Source organism: Gorilla gorilla, chromosome 11 (assembly GCF_029281585.2).
Source record: "Gorilla gorilla gorilla isolate KB3781 chromosome 11, NHGRI_mGorGor1-v2.1_pri, whole genome shotgun sequence".
NCBI classification, from domain to species: domain Eukaryota; kingdom Metazoa; phylum Chordata; class Mammalia; order Primates; family Hominidae; genus Gorilla; species Gorilla gorilla.
In genome coordinates this window covers 114,278,298-114,300,614 of record NC_073235.2, presented here as the reverse complement: position 1 = coordinate 114,300,614, position 22,317 = coordinate 114,278,298, and the positions used below count along the sequence as shown (strand labels likewise).

The 22,317-nt window shown below is 34.1% G+C and overlaps 1 protein-coding gene across 6 annotated transcripts in view; it reads left to right on the top strand.

Annotated features, from left to right (window-relative positions):
* The window catches only part of ERBB4 (erb-b2 receptor tyrosine kinase 4), a 1,171,871-nt gene that overhangs the window by 855,713 nt on the left and 293,841 nt on the right, over positions 1–22,317 (top strand). For all 6 annotated transcript variants that reach the window (XM_055379529.2, XM_019022670.4, XM_019022668.4 and 3 more), the window contains exons 13-15: positions 8,489–8,621; positions 13,339–13,432; positions 21,119–21,273. In XM_055379529.2, the coding sequence (XP_055235504.1) occupies positions 8,489–8,621; positions 13,339–13,432; positions 21,119–21,273 (382 nt within the window). The remainder of the gene's footprint in view (positions 1–8,488; positions 8,622–13,338; positions 13,433–21,118; positions 21,274–22,317) is intronic.

Here is a 22,317-nt window from a genome sequence, read left to right as displayed (position 1 = left end):
AGTGGTAGAGTATAACTTGAAAACAGGCTGTAATAAATTAAAGATATATACTGGGATTTTGCTTCTGTGAAGATGGAGGAAACATACTTTTACCTTTTCCTCCCGCTAAGTACAAATAAAAACCCTGGACATTATAAGACGACTCTGAAAGGTGGACAGAAGAGACAGACAGGTGTGAGATCTTGGAACCCAAAGAACAATGCAGAGGTGAGTTCTCTGAGTTTCTTTTTGCTGCATATATCCCAGATTTCAAGATGAAGAAACTGGCAACTCAGAATCCCCAACAGATGGAGATTAAAAAAAGCCCCAACAAAAGCCTGTTCTTTCTACTCAAAGAATCTGGAAAGGGGCAGGTAGACAAGACAGAAACCTTTTAGACAATAATTGCTCTACTCCAGCCAAACACCACAGAAAAACAACAAACAAACATACAATGCTAAAAACAACAAACAAACATACAATGCTAAAAATAACAAACAAACAAACTTCATTCAAGCTTGCAAAAGAGAGGAGAGTGTAGACTTCTACTCTCACCAGGCCAACCTCCCTTCCATGTGATGTCAGAGAAGGCAGGATATGGAGTTCACATTTTCATCTCCACTGAGTGATAGATACTAGGCAATATTGTGTGGGGGGGTTCTTTTTTCGTTTTTTTTTTTTTGTCTTTTTTTTTTTTTTGAGACGGAGTCTTGCTCTGTCACCCAGGCTGGAGTGCAGTGGTGCGATCTCGGCTCACTGCAAGCTCCACCTCCTGGGTTCACGCCATTCTTCTGCCTCAGCCTCCCAAGTAACTGGGACTACAGGCGCCCACCACCACGCCTGGCTAACTTTTTGTATTTTTTTTTTTTTTTTAGTAGAGATGGGGTTTCACCATGTTAGCCCAGGATGGTCTCGATCTCCTGACCTCGTGATCCACCCACCTTGGCCTCCCGAAGTGCTAGGATTACAGGCATGAGCCACCACGCCCAGCCCAGTACTGGGTTTTAACCCAACTCTTGTGGTCTTGGGCAGCTTACACTCTCTGTGACTCTGCCCACCTATAAAATCCATGATCATTCCTAGTTTTCATGATGGCTTTGAATATTAGTATTCATAAATGAAGAAAGAATACCCCCTCCAAAAAGAAATAAAACTAAAGGCCAATGTATCTCTAAAGAATCTAGAGGCAAAACTCCTTAGCAAAGTAGTAGCAAATAGCATTCAGCAATATATACAAAGAATTATACAACATAACCAAATGAGTTTATTCCAGGGATATACGATTGGCACAATATTTGATAATCAAAAATGTAATATATCATATTAACAGTCCAAGGAAGAAAAAATTCATTATCATGTCAGTTGATACAGAAAAAGCATTTGAAAATTTTAACACTTGTTTCTGTTTAAAAATCTCAGAAAAAAATAGAAATTCAGAGTAAGTTTCTCCCCTTCATGAAGACCATCTACAAAAATCCTACAGCTAACATTATGCTTAATGGTGAAAAGCTGAAGGCTTTTGCACTAGATTGGGAACAAGAAAAGAAAGACCTCTCTTATCACTCATTTAACATAGTATTGAAAGTTCTACCTAGCAAATAAGGCAAGAAATGAAAAATAAAGCATATAGATTGAAAAGGAAAAAAAATCTCTCTATTTACAGATGGCATGATTATGCACATAAAAAATTTCTGAAAATCTACAAAAACCTCCTAAAGTAAATAAGCAAATTCAGCATGATTATAGGATAAAAGATAAAACTTAGAAAATTTAATTGTATCTGAATACATGTAATTAACATGGGGACATAGAAATTAAAACTATAATACTATTTATAATTACTTAAAAGATGAAATACTTTGGTGTAAATTTAACAAAACATATACAGGACTTGTATGCTGAAAACTACAAAATGCTGATGAAAGAAATCAAAGCAGGTGTAAATAAATGCAAAAGCATACTGTGTTCCTGTATTGAATAGCTCAAAATCATAAAGATGTCAGTTCTCCCTAAACTGATATACAGCTTTAGTGCAATTCTTATCAAAGTCTCAAAAAGGTTTGTCGAGATAGAGACAAGATTATTATACAATTTATATGGAAAGGCAAACAAGTTAGTCTAACTAAAACAATTTTGGAAAAGAAACAAATGAAATGGGAATATTCAGTCCACATATTTTCAAGATTTATTACATAGCTGCCATAATTAAGGCTGTGTGTTATTGGTAGAGGATAATACACAGATCAATAAAACAAACTCAGAAATAACTCACACAAATATATTCAATATATTTTTTACAAAGGTGCAAAAGCAATTAATTAGAGGAAAGGTAGCCTTTAAAGCAAATAGTGCCAGAGCAAATGAACATCTATAGAGCAAATAAATGAACCCTAAGCTACATCTCACATCTTATAAAAACATTAACTTTCAAAACAGGTCATGAGATTAAATGTAAAATGTAAAGCTATAAAATTTTGAGGTAAAAAGTGGAGAAATCATTAGGTATTTAGAGTTAGGTGAAAAGAATTTAGAGTTTGCATGCAAAGAACAATCCATAAAAAACAAAATGATAAATTCAACTTCATCAAAATTAAAAACATTTGCTCTGTAAAATATCCTAAGACAAGAATGAAAGTATAAGCTACAGATTAGGAGAGGAGATATTCAAATCAGATAGTTGTTACAGAACCGATATCTTCTTATGCCTGCTGTACAGTAATATACAAATATTCTGAGACAGCAGGGTTTGCAGCAGAGAAACAGTTTAATGATTGCAGGGCAACCTAGTGAGGAGATGGGAGGAAACCCTCAAATTTATCTCCCTGAGAATTCTGGGCTGGGGTTTTAAGAGCAAGGGACTGGAAATCTATGACCACTGGTTGGTCAGAGTAAGGAGGATGAAGTCATCAGGATGTGGAAACTCCGTTCTTTGGTGAGTCATCTCCTCATAGGGTCCTTCAGACCAGTTGGCATCAGTGGGGTCCTTCAGACCAGCTGGCATCAGTGATTTCTCTGGCATGCAGGACATGAAAGAACATCTTAAGGCAAAACCTAATGTTTCATAATGTTCAAATAGTTATCTATAGAGCAGTTAAGGAGAACTATAATCTTGTAACAGGGTCTGCATGACTCTGAGACAAAAGCAAACAACTATGAGGAAGCAGGTCAAACAGAAAGCTACATTAATTACTAATGATGAGTGTCCTGCAAGCTTGGTTTCTTTTGTTTTCTTCTTTTCTTTTCTTTTTTTATTTTATTTTGAGATTGAGTTTCACTCTTGTTGCCCAGGCTGGAGTGCAATGGTGCAATCTTGGCTCACTGAAACCTCCACCTCCCGGTTTCAAGCGATTCTCCCTCTTCAGCCTTCTGAGTAACTGGAATTAGAGGCATGCAACACCATGCCCAGCTAATTTTGTATTTTTAGTAGAGATCGGATTTCATCATGTTGGCCAGGCTGGTCTCAAACTCCTGACTTCAGATGATCCACCAGCTTTGGCCTCCCAAAATGCTGGGATTATAGGCATGAGCCACCATGTCCGGCCACTTGGTTTATTTTCATTTCTCCACCTCCCATCTTCCCTTATTAGTATTATAAAGTTTATAGGAATGGTTTCATAGATAGAGGGAATATATAAAGAACAAAAAGTAGCACTAAATAGCAAATAAATAAATAAATGAAATCTAATTACAATGGTCAAAAATACAAAGAAACATTTCTCTGAAGAGTATATAAATGAAAAATAAGCATATTAAAAATGTTTGACATTATTAGCCATTTTATGGAAATCTAAATTTAAAACACAATGAGATATTACTACACCTATCAGAATGGCTAAAATAAAAAGAGTAATGAAATCAAATGTGGGAGAAGATGCAGAGAAATGTAATAATGAATACATTGTTGGTGAGAGTGTAAAATGGTACAATCACTCTAGAAAATAGTTTGCTACTTTCTTAAAAAAAAAAAAACCCTAACAACTAAAATGTTACTACCATATAACCCAGCAATTAACTCCTGAGAATTTATTACAGAAAAATGAAAATTATATTTATGCAAAATCATATACACAAATGTTTATAGTAGCCCTAATTGTAGTAGCTCCAAACTGGAAACAACCCAAATATCCTTTCATGGGTAAATAGTTAAACAAATTGTAGTAACCCATACTATGAAATACTATGATCAATAAAAAGAAACAAACAATAAACACAACAACCTGGATGAATCTCTGCATATGTATTCTAATTCACAAAAATGCCAATTATGAAAAATTACATACTGTACAATTCCATTTATATAAATTTTAAAATTACCAAATTATAGTAATGGAGAAGAGATTAGAGGTTGCAGCAATGGAGCTCTAATGGTTAAGTTTAAAGGGAAGGTGGGAGACAAGTCAGTGTGAAGATACAAGTACAAAATTAAGGATTCTTGCTATGAGGAAATCTGTGTTTTGCCTATATCAATGCCAATGTCTGGTTGTGTTACTGTACTATAAACTTTTTAAGATCTTATGAGATAAAACTGGGTATCTATAACATGGTATCTCTCTGTATCATTACTTACAACTACACATTAATATACAATTATTTCAGAATAAAATATTAAATTTAAAATATTTATATGATAAACCCAAAAGATAAAATAGTGAATCAAAAGTTGTAGAGCTCATAAGCCACATATGCAGAAAAACATAAATAGAAATAAAATCATTTTAATAATCAATTTATCCAGAACATAAGAGAAAAGAAGAAAAGGAGGAAGAGAACAGAATGGACCAACAGGAAAAAAAAAACTAAGATAAATTATTTCAACTTAATTATTTCAATTATTACATTAAATGTAAATGGTTTAAACACCCTAATTAAAGGGCAGAGATTATCAGATTGGAATAAAGAAAAACAAGCCTCAATGATTGCTGCTTACAAGACATGGACTTCAAATATAAAAGCACAAGTACATTAAAAGTAAAATTATGGAAAAATACTATGAGAGAGAAATAGATGGAAGAGAGTAGAGAATCAGAAATGTGTGAACAACTTATTTCTTATAAATATGCAAATTTCATACAGAAAGGATATCTTTTCAACAAATGATACTGGAAATATTGAATATCCATATACAAAAACTGAATAGATCCTTACATAGTACCTGTGATTGTTCATTTTATATATCAACCTAACTGGGGAGTGGGGTGACCAGATTTTTTTAAAATATCATTTCTGGACATGTCTGTGAGGATGTTTCTAAATGAGGTTAGCATTTGAATTGGTATACTAAGTGAAACAGATTGCCCTCACCAGTGTGGGTGGGCATCATCTGGTACACTGAGGGTCCAAATAAAATAAAAAGTTGAAAGAAGGGAGAATTCACTCTCTCTGCTTGGCTACTTGAGCTAGAACATTGATCTTTCTCCTACTCTTGGAATGGAACTTACATAGTTGATGCTTCTGGTTCTTAGGCCTTTGGACTTGGACCAGAATTTATATCATCAGTCCTCTCAGATCTCAGGCCTTTAGACTCAGATGGAGACTGCACCACTGGCTTCCATAGGTCTCCAGCTTTCAGGTGGAAGATGGTGAAACTTCTCAGTTTTCCTACTTGTGTGAGCCAATTGTGTGTGTGTGTGTGTGTGTGATGTGTATAAAATCTCTTAATGGTTGTGGTTTTCTGGAGAACCATGACTAATACAGTACCATATGTGCAAATTAACTCTAAATGAATCATATGGATAATTGTGAAACCTATAAAACTTAGAAAATACCAGAGAAAACCTTTGTGAACCTGGGTTGGACACACCGAAAACTTTTTAGATATGATGTCAAAAGTATGATTCAAAAAAAAAGTTGATAAATTATCAAAATGAAAAACTTCTACTTTCAAAAGACAGTATTAAAAGAATGGGAAGGCATGGCTAAAATTGGGAGAAAATAGTTGCAGAATATATAAAAGACTCTCAATACTCATTAATAAGAAACAATCAATACAGTATAAAATGGGCAAAAGATTTGGTGGCACTTGACCAAACGAGATATGTAAAAGTAAACACATTAAAAGATATTCAACATTTTTAATCATTAGGAAAATGTGAATCAAAACCACAGTCAGGAACTACTACATTCAAACTAGATAGTTTGAAATTGAACAAACTGACCACATCAGTGTTGGTGAAGATGTAGGGAAACTAAATTTTGAGTTGTGTTCATTGATGATAGGAATGTAAAATGGTACAACTACTTTGAAAAACAATTTGACAGTTTCTTAAAAAGTTAATCATATACCTACCATATTGTCCAGCCATTCCTCTCCTGGGTATTTATCTGAAGGACAAGAAAGTGTATGCCCATACAAATACTTTTACACATATATTCATAGTAATCTACTACTACTCTTTTTAACATCCAGAATGGAACAGTCTAAATGTCTGTCAATAGGTGAATGGATTATAAATTTCATATATCCATACAATAGAATATACTCAGTAATAAAAGTGAATAAACTATTGATACATGCAGTAACATAGATGAAACGCAACATAATTATGTAAATGAAAGAAACTATATAAAAACAGAAAATATACTGTATAATTTCATTTATTAAAAATTGTAGAAAATGCAAACTAATGTACAGTGAGTAACAGAAAGCAGACCAATGATTGTCTAAGGAGGATGGTGCAGGAGGCAAGGATTACATAAGGTCATGAGGAATCATTTGGAGATAATGAACACATTAATTATCTTGATTGTAGATGTGGTTCATGATGTCAGCACTTATCAAATGGTATACTTTATATATGAGCAGTATGTTGTATGCTATGTATACCTCAATAAAACTGCTGCACACAGACACACATACACACGCATTTCTCTCTTAAACTATACTGAAAGAGATTATTCAAGAAGTAGCAAGATTTGTTGATAGATCTAAGTCTGCCTTTAAAAAATTTTTACACAGTTTACCATAGGGGCCTTTTTAATAACCCCAGGATATAGAACAAAGAAAATATGAATTGGAATATTTGTTTCACTGTTTCAGAACTAGTCAGGATCACAGGTGTGGGCGATTTGCTCTGTCAAGCATATGTTAGAGAAGTTAACTTTCACAGATTTCACAGATATAGTTCCCTGCTTATATTACACTACCATATTCAGTGCCATCCCAACCCACCTCGCAAATGTTCTTGCCATAAAATTTTACATCTCATAATACATAAAGTTGGTAACTAATGGAAAGATAAAGTAGATTTTGATGTTTTAATCTTCTTTAGAATTATTAATATTTCATGAACACCACATAAATTTGTGTTTCAAATACCTCAAATCACTTTCAGACACACAGAATAACATTTGAAGTATTTATGGCTCTTCTTATCAATATCAAATCTCCCTTCACTAAAATAAAGTCATGCAGTATAAATAATAATATCCTGAATAAAAGATATTCAGTATAAAGGGAAACAAAGATGGTTAGCCTTAAGTGGAAATTTAAAAATTATTTGGCCCTTCTGCCATCAACAACAACAAAAAATAGAGATAACATAGAGATAACACTAAAGACTATTGTTACTGCTTTAATCTCTACACTTCTGCATAAATAATCACTGTAATTTGCTGAATATTCTTTCAAAACTTCTTCCTTACATGTGATGACTTGACTAATAGCAAGGTAGACCTAGCCAGAATACAGCAGAGTCCTGTAGAAAACTTATATTTTGGTTGGCGCAGTGCCTCACAACTGTAATCCCAGCACTTTGGGAGGCTGAGGTGAGTGGATCACTTGAGGTCAGGAGTTTAAGACCAGCCTGGCCAACATGGTGAAACCCTTTTCTACTAAAAATACAAAAATTATCTGGGCGTGGTAGTGTGAGCCTGTAATCCCAGCTACTCAGGAGGCTGAGGCAGGAGAATTGCTTAAACCCAGGAGATGGAGGTTGCAGTAAGCCAAGATCGTGCCACTGCACTTCGATCTGGGTGACAAAGCAAGACTGTCTTAAAAAAACAAACAAGAAAAAACTTGTGTTTTATTTCTATTCCTTTCTCCCCTTCTTACCCTCCATAAATTATTCTTTTTCTTTCTCTTCCTCTTTTAATACTTTTTTTGTTTCAGGACAATATTTTTTTCTATTTCTTCATGAAGCTCTCAAACTGAGAAGCCAAAATATTTTATTTATTAGTGGAGCAAAGCATTGGCTTGAGAGAAGTGTGGTTTATTCTTTAGCTTGGACGGATAATTTATATCACCTGTCCTCCCAATAGTTTTTATACAGGCAATTCACTTTTGTTTAACCTTATGAAAAATGCAAGATTGCTGTACAAACACAGCTACTAGGACTCTGCAATATAGAAGAAGTTGTGGGTAGGATGGGACATGACGATGGGATAGGCCACCAAAGTCATTTGCCATAGATCTCTTTTAAGTGAACTCCTTTAGAAATAGCATTACCTAGGAAGATTTTAAGTTTTGACACAACCCTCTGTTTTATTTCCCCTTGATTTTGGTGTTTCACAGCTGCTGAAGGAATGGTGTGCAACCATCTGTGTTCCAGTGATGGCTGTTGGGGACCTGGGCCAGACCAATGTCTGTCGTGTCGCCGCTTCAGTAGAGGAAGGATCTGCATAGAGTCTTGTAACCTCTATGATGGGTAAGGCTTCTTCTAGGGTTGCCTTCACCTCATGAGCTTTGAAGGACTGATTAGTTCTGATTTTTTTTTTTTTTTTTTTTGAGACGGAGTCTCGCTCTGTCGCCCAGGCTGGAGGGCAGTGGCTCGATCTCGGCTCACTGCAAGCTCCGCCTCCTGGGTTCACGCCATTCTCCTGCCTCGGCCTCCCGAGTAGCTGGGACTACAGGCGCCCGCCACCACGCCTGGCTAATTTTTTGTATTTTTGGTAGAGACAGGGTTTCACTGTGTTAGCCAGGATGGTCTCGATCTCCTGACCTCGTGATCCACCCGCCTCGGCCTCCCAAAGTGCTGCGTTTACAGGTATAAGCCACTGCGCCTGGCCTCTTTTTTTTTTCTTTTTTTTTTTTTTTATTTTTTGAGTCTGAGTTTCGCTCCTGTCGCCCAGGCTGGAGTGCAATGGCCTGATCTCAGCTCACCACAACCTCCACTTCCCAGGTTCAAGCAATTCTCCTGCCTCAGCCTTCCAAGTAGCTGGGATTACAGGTGCCTGCCACCATGCTGGACTAATTTTGTATTTTTAGTAGAGACAGGGTTTCTCCTTGTTGGTCAGGCTAGTCTCAAACTCCTGACCTCAGGTGATCTGCCTGCCTCGGCCTCCCAAAGTGCTGAGATTACAGGTATGAGCCACTGCACCCAGCCTGAAAGTATTTTCAATAGCTTTGGAAAGTATAGTTTTGAAGTTCTTTCATTTCTTCTTGTGCCTCATGAATTATCCCACTGATATCCAATAAATAACATTGCAATTTAGCATTTTACATGAGAAAAATAAAAATATATAGATCATAATGATATTGACATGTCTCTTCTTTGCAAGATGTCCGAAACCAATTCCCTCCATAAAATATAAGGGAAAAATATTAATATTAGAAGCATAAGTATAAAAAAATTTAAATAAGAATTTAATCATTTTTCAGGAAAATTTTAGCATTTAATTTTGTGAGGTAACTTTGGCTTGTAATTTGGAAATGAATTGGAAATTATTTGCTGCTTGTCTCATTGAATCATATTTATGCTTGTTCCCAATATTATGAACATAAAATACCTCAGATCAAAATATGCTTGCTTTTGCATTCAGCAATTGATAAATGAAACAAAACACAATAGACTAATAAATTAAAATGAAACACAATAGACTAATTTCATTAAGTGAATATTACATTAAAAGTTTATTGAATATATATGTGCAATACTAAAGAGGAAATTATAGAAATCATTTTGTGTAATAGCAGCATCTTATAAATATAGGGAACCGGTTTAATTAAGTATGGGCTAAACTCTCAACCCTATATAGGACTCGAGCCAATGCTAGAACGTAAGGTATCTGATTTTTCATCTTGATTTTTTGTTTGTTTGTTTTTTTCCCAGAACACCATTGTTTTTATTTAATATTACAGTTTTTAGCTTTTCAGAAATATGAAATTTATAAACATGTGGATGTATACACCAGTTTCTGTCTCATTTCTGCAAAAACAGTGAAAGCTAACCAAAAGAAAAATACAGGTTTCCTGAGGAAACACTGATTACCACACTGTTTTTTATATTTAGCATATTTCATATTTACTTTATAAAATCAAATCTGTTAAATTAACTTAGTTTTTAATGTATTTTGCAGTAATTATGGCACCCCAGGAAACCATAAGCATGGGGCTAGTTTGAAAGATGATCAACTTACGTATCTTGTAAAAGACTGGTGCAATTCTTGCCTGCCCAGTGATGGATTGCCCACCTTCCAGCTTGTGGTATGGGCTAGTTTCTTTCAACATTGGCTGATGGTTATGATAGCCTTTGAGGAAGAACAAGTTTATATTCCAACTTCATTGCTTCCTAGTTGAAACATCCAAACTTGGGCAAAAGATCTAATCATTCTAAATTGGTTTTCTTATGTGAAAATTGGGAATAATAATGGTGTTAACTTTATAGGACAGTTGTGATTATCAAATGAGAAAATGCGTAAGATCTTGTTGGAGTTTCTACCATAAATATTATCATTATTTTCTTTTTCGTCTATTTATCTGAGTTGATTAAATGGTTAAATAGAATGGCCATTTTTGAAACTACTGAAAGTAATCAAATATAAATATGACATTTACCAAAATCCAGGGAGCCTATTTGTTATATATATATATATTATATATTAAATATATGTATGTTAAAAAATGTGGCTCCAGAAGAGAAGAAATCCTAAAAAGAGGACTTTTTGAAGGGAAAAATGAAAATCAGTCAATTACTGGCTGATTAGCATTCAAATCCATGTCATATAAATCACTGTATTTCAACAACTCTTAACTACAGTGCTCAAGCAATAAAAATGAAAAAGATAGGTAACTGCAATGGAACTTTAGAACTTCCCGTATCTGTCAACATGCTTAAACTCTTGTGAAAGTTTAAGAACAACACAGAAACATCAAAGAGGGAACCAGTCTAAGCTCTTTCTAAGTCTTTTTACATTTTATAATTGCAGCTTCTCAATGAAATCTTATTTTTTCCTTTTACAGAGGATATTTTAAAAAATGAGGCTTAAGGAAGTTGAAGTATTTAAGGCCTAGAAATACTAGTGTCAGTCCTGGGGTTTAGACTTGGAAAAACTAGATCCCAGAGTATTCACTCTTGATCACAGGACTTGCTAAGGTAACACATACAACAAAACTGTGAGAAATGTTTCATAGCAAAACCAAGTGAAACAAAGCTCCCTATCCAAAGCTCATACTTAATAGACTATAAATTGTTAAATTTGATTCAAGTGAAAGGGTAACTCTGGAAAAGTCACAATAGAATCACAGGAAAGAAAACTCTGGCAAAGTCACAACAGAATCACAGGAAAGAAAAAGAGAAATTATGGAGAAAGTCACAATAAAGGGCAGAAGAAGTAATAGAGATTGCCAGGAGGATCTTTTCTGAGAGCAGGAAAAATCAGAAGCCTGTCAAATGGAAATCTATGGAAGAAAAGGGCAATAGGCCATCTCCATGATTGTTTTATGACATACATTTTATTCCTCAACTCTGCATGTGGGGAAGTGGGTTTTGGAGAAGAAGAATAAGAAAAACGTGACCTTTGTTCTAGTAATATGAAAACTACGACCTTCATTTAGTACCATAAACTTTTAATCACCCAAGAAACTATTATCCAAAACCAGTGGATAATCTCAAGTGTGCTATAATTGTCATAATTTTGTTATGCAAACAATGCTTTTGATTATTTTTATAATTTTACTACCCTCCCATACCAATTCATTTTGACTTTTATACTTGGAAGGTTTCCTTTGTTGAGTACTTTGTATGGTTTATGTCAGTGAAGCATGCAAAAGATCACCTGTCTTTATGTAATTGTGATTTTAAAATTAAGAAAATTTATAAAAGGTTTGATCCATAACAAACTGCTATCTCACTTTACAAAATGCATAATCCATGTAACTCAATATATGTGCATTTCATACATAATTAAGCCATCTATTTATGCTATTCATTTGGAAAACCAAACTTAATTATTTTGCCTTGGAATAGATGTAGTCTTAAACTAACCAGCAGAAAACATAGCTCATCATTGTACTTCTTTCATTTATTAAGGCTTTACAGTATTCAAATGAGAAAAAAGTGAATGCTTCACTTTAGGTAAAAATATATTTTAATGTATCACCTAATGAATCAAAAATTGCCATATCTGTAATGCTATTGGTGTGGAGTAGTAACACAGGACACAAAAGCACAAAATAATAAAATAGCTAAACATCGTCAAATTTTATTAATGATTTGTAAATGGCATTTTAAATTGTCTGTACTCAGTACTTTATCCTCCTGTATTTCAGTGGGATGGGGTGGTTTAACATATTATAGATGACTCATATCTAATTATTGATATAATAATTTTGCCATAGACATTGATTGTAAAATTCATAAGTTGATAACATGTAATATACAAATAGCCACAAAAATGTAAGGATATAGGAAGGGATGACCACCATCGCAGGAGATTTCAATTAGAAAGTTTTAGGATGTTACCATTAAACTGTGTCTTTTATTGTATACCATATAGAATTACTTCAAAAAGAATTTAGACTGCAAAAAGATGTTGTGATATTAGATCAATAATATAAGAAAGTGAAATCTACCATAAAAAGATATTTTCTCTCATTCTCCAAGGCAGATATTTTAAAAGGAGAAGAGGAATCAAAGTAGTTTTTGAAATTTCACCAAAAATAAATTGAAGAGTCTTGGGATTTGAAGGACAAGGATTGGGAACATTCATGTAGCTTAGCAACAAGAAAAATACAATAGTTCTTTCAGAGTTTAGAAATAAAAGCTTCTCCAAGAGTAAAATTGTATATAAAGACAAAACAGGCACAGCCTTATTTAAAAAGGTAAAAATGGTTTTACTGTGTCATCAGAAGAGTTATACTTTGTAGCTTTTTTTTTTTTTTTTGAGACTGCTGGAATATGTCTTGCAGGAGAGAGGTTTCCAGAATGAGTCTAACATTGAACTCAATGGAGGGCAGGGAGAGCCATCTGGCTGCAGTTTATCTTTTCTCCTAATGGAAAACTTAATGTTTCTGATGCTCCTGGCACATAGAGAAACAAACTTTAGAATTTACTCTGCCAGTAGGACTTTTAGCAGATGTTACTTCATTTGTTAAGTTGACAGCTTGTTTGCTTACACTTCCTCATGTGGCTGATGTTTTCACAGTGAATTTCGGGAGTTTGAGAATGGCTCCATCTGTGTGGAGTGTGACCCCCAGTGTGAGAAGATGGAAGATGGCCTCCTCACATGCCATGGACCGGTAAGCCTGAAGACATCTGTGGTGTGTTGGCTTATTTAGTATCATGTATGAATGTTTGTTATTATTTTATCATTTACTCATCCATTCAATAGCTACTTATAGGATGCCATGGGGAAACATGTTTATCTGCCTACAAGAGGCTTAAAGTTTAGTAGTAGAAATAAAATAGTTAAAAAGTCGATGTCATACATATTTATTCTCCAGATAAAATAGTTAAATGGAATTATAAGATATAGAGTAGTCCTGGTCTATTGCACAGTATAGAAAAGAATAATTAGATTGAAGCATAATCACTAACATAATAAAAATATTTATAAATTGTTATAGAAGCACAAATGAAGGAAAAACTAATTCTGTCTTTGGGATGGAAATTGAGACATCAAGATAGGCTATAGAGAAGTGATGCTTGAGCTATGCTTTGAAGAATAATCTGGAAAGAAGAAACATATAAACATATGCAAATGTAAAAGTTCATGTTGTATTTGAGGAAAGCTATCACACATTTTTATGTGCATTTAATCCTTTAACTGTTGTGGCAGTGTGAAAGACAGTGGAAAGAAGGAGACAAGTACTCATAAACTAAAATCTAAAGCAGTGCAATAAATACTATGGCAGAGGGAAGAATTGAGCTATGAGAATCCAAGGAGGGGTTATAGGATTAGGAAAGTTCTCATGGATGAGGTCTCATTTACATAGTTTGAAGTTAGCCTCAGAGAGAAAATTATAATTACTTTTTAGACCTCTCTTTGGTTTCCGTCATTTGAGTTTTTCTTAATAATGAGATCAGTATAAATTTTTCATTCCTAAGTGTCATTTTCATCCTTCTTTAGACAAATTTCCAGTTTATCTGTTTTATTGAATCCTCTCTCAATGGATAATTTGAGACCAACATTTGCATGTAGACAAGAGCTTCACATTGCTCTGTACAATTTCATTGAAAATTTAAATAGTATTAATTTTTATACCAGAATGCTTATTCAGCACTTAATTAGCTTAGAAAAAATATATATATCATTGAGCCCTCCAGACTTCCATTAGGCCCCAGTGAGCTGCTCTGGAACTTTATCTAAAGAAAGATGTGGAAAAGTTGGCCAGTTCAGAGGACTACCACAAGGATGATTAGCTTGGAAAATTAGACCTCTGAGAAAAAGAAGTGGTGTTGCTTGGTGTGAAGAACCAAAGTGTAAAAGGCAATTTAATATGTAATGATCTCCAAGTAAGTATGCAAAGGGCATTTGCAGCTATTTTCTTTCTCCATTATGGACAGTCATGAAAAATACAATTAACTGACAGTGTGAGAAATATGAATTCTGTAAAGAATGTCATGAAACACAGGGAAGTGAATTTCTGTAATGGCTTGTTAAGGCAGGTTGAGATATCTGTATGAGTCTTTAAAAACGAACATATTTAGTTAACTTCTTGACTATTAATCATGGAATGAAAAAATCTCTTTCTGAGAGACTGAAACTTTTCAAAATGTATAATTAAAATAATCAAGGATTTGGCCCTCTCATCTGAATAGGCTGGGAATCATCATAGGCCCTCTAGATCCAATCATAATATATATTAGACATAGATTTACAGAAACACTTTTCAAAAAATTATGAGCAACTGCCAAAACTTGCCTAATGTTTCATTTGTGAATCACTACAGGTGCCACTGCACTGATATTTCCTATAAATATCTTATTACAATTTTCTAGATTAGTTTTTTTTCTTCACACATGTAATTTCCTATTTCTTTCTCTTAACCTTTTTAGTTTGAGCAAGGCTTTAAGAAACATCTTATTCATTTATTCAGCAAATATTATTTAGTACCTACTTTGTGCCAAGCTTCATGTGTATACATATTGTTAGGTTTTTAAATATTAGAAAATTCAAACATTAATATTCAAAATTATTTCTCAAAAATTAAGAAGTTGCATTATTTGCATATTTTAATTTTTTCACATTATCTTTTCTTCATCTATTGTATACTGTATAATGAAAATACATTCAAGTAATAATATTTTGGCCTTTCTTGCAATTGTGACTTTTCAGAAAAATCAAATATATTTATGAACTAATACTTTTAGTTCACCTAATCCTATAGACAAAAAACTAATCGGCTTAAATGTAGCATAATAAGACACCATATTTTTTTCTAATTTCATAAAAAAAATCCCATGTATGAAAACTTGATGTTCACTTACCATCTGTAGCAAAGTCTAACCTTCACTAAGGAGAGACTTCAATAACTGTCCCTTCAGTATGCCTTTATTAGTTTTCAGGTGTGAAAAAAGTTCAGTGACCACTTTACCTATGAATCAAGTCAGAATTAATCTGATTATCTTGGATCATATTTATATTAATGATTTAACATACATTACTGAGGGCCTTTTGTGAGCTAGTTCTGTGCTAGGTATTTGCACCTACATTTTATTTTATTGTCTTGTAGGTATTACTCCCATTTTTCCAGTGAGGAAATAATCTCAGACATGTTAAATGAATTGCTCAATGTACTTAAATGAATTGTTCTGTAGTATTGAGACCTTTGGAATCACAATTTTACCATCCAGTCTCAGTGTGCTTATCAGTTCCATGCTTTTTCTCTTCTTCATGATGCCTCCTGTTGCATAAAATTGTGCTAGTGAATAACTCATTCATTAATTTCTCCTAATTTGTGGGGTTTTGCGGTTTGTTTATTCATTTTTCCTCAAAAAACTTGAGATGGTTATAAAAATACACATTTTTAAAACTCCAAAAGTTGATTTTTAAAATTATTTATAGTTAAAGAATCAGTAATCTTTGAATGCTAAGCAGGTAAGAACATGACGTCTTTCAGTAACGGTGTCTGAAAAACTGGCATGGCTGAGCTCAACCAGTGGCCCAAACATTGCTCCCACTATGATTTGGTTTCTTTCAACCCTTAATGATTCATATTAGGTTTTTGCCTGTTTCTGGGCCCACATGTTAATGACCGCAACTAGAGTCAGAGATGGTTTTGTGTGCCAGATAACAGTCATCTATCATTTAAGATATCCAAGAGGTTCTGGAAGCTTCTCCATTAGACTGGCATTTTGATGAAATTGAAGAAGAAGTCATCAAAGCCATTTGGAAATCCCATTCCTGATCTTATGATATATTCTGTTGAAATCACATTTTTTGATCTATGAATATTTCCCCAATGACAAAAACTGATATATACTTATGTTTACCAAACACTGTTACATCTGAAGCATGCTATCACTTTCTCCCTTTAAAATATAAAGTTAACCAATAATGGTTAGAAAGTTACTCCAAAAGTCAGCACGTCAGTAGGATATGAAACTGTGACTCAACTATAGAAGTTCTGACTCCAAATTTCTCGTACATCTCAGTTCACTTTTGTCCCCCAGGAAACAATGTCTTCAGTGCAATAGGGATAAAATGCTTTCAGGGACTATGATAGCTATAAGTAAAATGAGATAATATAATCCTACTTAAAAATGACAGAAATCTACGGTAATCTTGAAAGGGATAGATTGGAAATAAAAGAAGGCCTTTGCGCTTATGTCCTTGTCTGTCCACACTTGGTCTTCTATATTTTTTTTAATTTTTTATAATTTTATTCACTCTGCTTTACTTTCATTACTTTTAGGCAGTCCTATCCAGAAAGGTATAGGAGGAAATATGAGAAGAAAGACAAGCCTGGGAAATCAGACAGTTTCAGGAGACCAAAACTTAGGCTAGAGAGGCAGCAAAAGAAGAGAAAAAATAGTAAGGGAACTGATTTTGAAATACATTCCTATAAAAGTGAAAACGCTGTTAAATTTAGGTTAATAAAGGTTGTGCTGCTGTAACAAATAACCTCCATATTGCAGTAGCTTACATAAATAAGTTTAAGTTCTTTTTTTTTTCATGTAAAGTACATAGTTGTTTTTTGCTTGTTTTCTTTTCTTTTTTTTTTTTTTTTGAGACTCACTCTATCGCCCAGACTGTAGTGCAGTGGCGTGATCTCAGCTCACGGCAACCTCTGCTTCCTGGGCACAAACGAGTCTCATGCCTCAGCCTCCTGAGTAGTTGGGTTTACAGACATGTGCCACTATGCCTAGCTAATTTTTATATTTTTTGTAGAGATGGGGTTTCACCATGTTGCCCAGGTTGGTCTTGAACTGCTGGCCTCAAGTGATCTGCCCACCTAGGCCTCCCAAAGTGCTGGGATTAAAGATGTGAGCCACCACACCCATCCATCTTGTAAAGTACACTGGAAATCTGGGAAATGTTCTAAGGCAGCTCCCCTCCCTGTTATGGTCTACCATTCGGGGATACTTTTAATTTATGGCACTTCCACTTCTACATGGGGTCTGTGAGTCATGCCACCAGAGAGAGAAGGCTGGAGACTTAAGCACTAGTTATCTCATAGTCACCTCTAGTTATATTTCATTGTGCAAATTAAGCCATATCTTATCTCTGGTGGGAGGAGAATTATAATGTTCTCATGTGACTGGAATAGAAGATAATTGGTCACTGGTGAATAATAAATTTGTCTTTTACAGTAGCTACCAGAGAAAAACATCAATGATGACTCAAAAAAAAAAGTCATGCTTCTATAAGGATTCAGCCTATCCTTTAGTTGTCCGTCTAGATTATTGACTCCAGAGGTAGCTTAGGAATAGGGATAAGGAAGAATATTGCCTTGACCTTCATTTTCTATTATTGCATTGATCAATTCATTTATTGTGCCTCGGTTCTTAAAGCCTTTGGGAATATAATGAAAGAAGAGTAAACATTAGACACAGGTATATTTTTTTAAGTCTCTTTATTATGGAAGTGAGATGGGGAATCAGTATGTTTCTTTTTCTGAGATTTGCCAGGACATTTTTAGTTATGTCAGCCTGGGACATTAGGTTTTCTATCATGATAATACAATCAAATACAGTCATGCACTTCATAATGACATTTCAGTTAGTGATGGACATATGCAATGGTGTTCCCATAAAATTATAATATCTGCCTTTACTGTACCCTTTCTACATTTAGATATGTTTAGATACACACATGCTTATTATTGTATTACTGCTGCCTACAATATTCAGTACAGTAATATGCTGTGCAGTTTGTAGTCCAGGAGCAAAAGGCTATATACCATATGGCCTAGGTATAAAGTAGGCTACACCATACAGGTTTGTGTAGGCACACTATGTGATATCTGCGCAATGATGAAATCACCTAATGATGCATTGCTCAGAATATATCCCGGTCATTAAGTGTCACATGACTATAGTTAAGAGATGCTTAAAAACCAAAGAACAAAAAGTTATTTATCTTATTACAGTATACTTAAATATTAAATATGAACTTGATTTTACTTTTATAACTTTATATCTTTTGACTTCACCCGGACATGATTTTACATTATAAGAAAAATGCATTTACATTACTTAGAAGAATAATTCCTAATTCTTAATTCAGAGTCTGCCTAATTTACTCATTGTAAGTTTTATTCTGTGTGCTGCAAGAAGACATCAGCATGTCTCTTGTCTTGTACAATAAGTCATGGTACTGAGCATACTTGCACAGTAAATGATTCTGTGTAATAGACAATATTACGTGCCTAAGTACCCATAAGCAGGTGTTAAAATTGGAAGGATGTGAAGTATTCTTTTTTGGGAAGAAATAAGAAGTTACCATTAGCAAACTCCTCAGGTAGAATCAGGATTAGGTTTTATAGGCTTTTTTTTTTTTTTTTTTGAGCTCTGAGCCTCACATCAAAATAGTGAAATAGACAAGTGCTTGATTGAGCCCCACCAGTCTCAGGATTTCCTGAAAGCTCTTCCTGATTACTTTTTCTTCTTTATACTTCTATTCTTCATTCACACGCCTCCATTTTTAAATTTTAAAATATTGTATTTCTCGATTTTCTGATGCCTTAAGTAACCAATTTGTAATACCTGGCTGCTCTTAGATTAACATTTGTGTAGGACAAGCTTTCCCAACCTGCAGCCCATTGGCCACATGCAGCCCAGGACAGCTTTGAGTGTGGCCCACCACAAATTCGTAAACTTTCTTAAAACACTATGAGTTTTTTTGCAATTTTTTTTTTTTTTTGGCTCATCAGGTGTCATTAGTGTTAGTGTATTTTATGTGTGGCCCAAGACAATTCTTCTTCCAGTGTGGCCCAGGGAAGCCAAAACACTGGACACTCCTGGTTTAGGATATAAGGTACTCCCATTATCTTTACAATCCCTACCTAATATCCAGTTCTTTATAACTTAGTGTTAACTCCTGACTGCCAAATTCTCATTGTTTATAACTACAAATGTGATAGAATTGTCTCTCTGTATGCTTACTATATCTTATTTATTTAAGTTGTTTTCAGTGTGAACTGTAATGATTGTTGAACCCTGTGGACATAGCCAGATTTTAGGGAGAAATGGGTCAGGGGAAGAAGTTCCAAAGGGGAGTGGTCAAAGAGGAGAGGAATTTTAAGACAACATGGTGTCCAAAAAGGAGATGTAAAAGTACATTTCAGGTAGCTGTTGTCCAGAACAGCTGAATGTATGAAAGCACTGGGGATGTCTTTTAAGAAAGATAGCATTTACCAAAGTGTTCTAAATTTTCTTTGCTCTGACGATGTACCCATTTCTAGTATGCTTTCCATCCATTATACCAGATCCAAATCAGTTTGTATTCTGTAAAATTCATATATGTTTTAGTTTTAACATCTTAATATTGTCATGACTTTTAGATATATTTTCATATCATTATCACTTATTAACATTCCACATATTAGAAAGTTAATGTATATTATAAACATAAATATATAGAGTGAGTTTGTTCTATTTGCATTTATTATACTCATATTTATATTATCTTCATCCTTGGATAAGTTTCTTCATGAAGCCTTTGTTTGTATGTATTTGCTTTATTATTATGGACTATTTTGCTCATCAAAATGTGCATTTATATGGCTTTCAGTATTGTTCTGTGATTTACTAAAATCCCTATAAATAGACATAATATGACTTTTAGTGTTTTCACAGTGGATATGAAATAAAGAAAAATCTAGGAATTATTTTTATTCACCTAAATGGCCTAATTCCTGATAATGTTATCATAACAAATTTTAAAATTCATTTTATAAATAAAGTCATTGTACAACCAAAGGAAAGTTTACATCCTACTCTTATATGAAATTCAGTTTTAGTTAATTTCTATTATATCCCTTTTCTCATTAACTATTTAGTAAAAGTATTCACATATTCCCAGTGATGGTGATGAAATACCTCTAGGGAAAATGTGTTTTACTAAAAATTGCTGCACTATAATATTGCCAGAAATAAATCACAAGAAGAAAATACTGACATCCTTTTGAGAAAGTCATTGGACAATTTTGCTGATCGAATTAAGTCACATTAGAGTCATGACATGGAAATCAGTTGGCCCAGGAACTGCTTATGTCGAAACGGAAAATATTTCAAGCACAAATACATTATTATAGCGTTTTCACACATACAGGATACCAAAACTGAACTTGACGGATCTGCTTTGCACTGTTTGTACTACAAAAATTACATCCACATTTGTACTGCTGAAAATGTTCTCCAATTCTCTTAGAGGAAGATTTGCCACCTACTGAAGTCTCAGTAACTAAACCACATGAATACATTCCAGAGGAAATGACACCACTTTTCTTTCTTCTTTTTTTTTCGTTTTCACATTTCAGGGTCCTGACAACTGTACGAAGTGCTCTCATTTTAAAGATGGCCCAAACTGTGTGGAAAAATGTCCAGATGGCTTACAGGGGGCAAACAGTTTCATTTTCAAGTATGCTGATCCAGATCGGGAGTGCCACCCATGCCATCCAAACTGCACCCAAGGGTAAGCATTCTTGCTGGCCAAGGGTTCACCTGGTATGTGTTATCCACATGTATCTTTATCCCTGGTACCATCTCTGAAATGTATACCATTCTCATGGAACTCTACTAATCCTTATATTTAAAATGCTGATTTTAAGAGAAATACTGAGAGAATGATTTATGGAATCAACTTTGTACACCCTTAAATATTTCTGCTTAGATTTTACCTATAACCATTCTATTAACACCTTCATGAAGCTAGCTAGTGTCAGGTATACTTTGGATGCAGTTTAGAAATTCTTCGAAATTATATTGGAGATTCAAGATCTCAGAAAAGATAGGACAGTAATCATGCTTTTGAGGTTTGTGTTTATCAAATCTTTAACGGAAGTTTTCTATTTCTGTTTCTTTGTTGTCACAATAAGCTTAAGGTGAGGATATTTCTCTTTGATAAATACTACCTTAAATTACTCCTTCAAAAAATATGAACAAAGGTAACAATGGCAGGGAAAAAGGGAACCTGGTGATACGTATATTTAAAAAATAACGAGCACATTTTGTGAAAGTAACCTTGTTACAGGTAATCCTTTAGCCTTGAATTTCTTTGACTGATATAGGGCAATCTGAAGCTTGGTAAATTTTTTTTTCTGTTTTTCAAAAGAATACATTGTGCAATGAATAATAATTAGATTACCTTTGATATTGATAACAGTTGAATAACAAAGACACATTACAGAAAGAAGAAAAGCACTGAACTGTAAAAGAAATAATGTCATTCATCTAACAAATTCCAACAACTATTTCTTAAGAGACAACAAATCTATTTCAGTAAGGATTTTTCCTTTTCATTCCTCCGGAAGGTGAATAATTTGTAATTGAAAGCAGTGTTACATTTGCCATCCTCCTACTGCCCATAAAGCCTTTTCTCCATTGTGAATGCCTATAGGCATGTGCACATACATATATAAACACACACACAGATGCATACAGACACACACACACACACACACACACACACACACATTTGTAGTTGAGAATCAGCTTGGGTACTTTATATCTAGCAGGA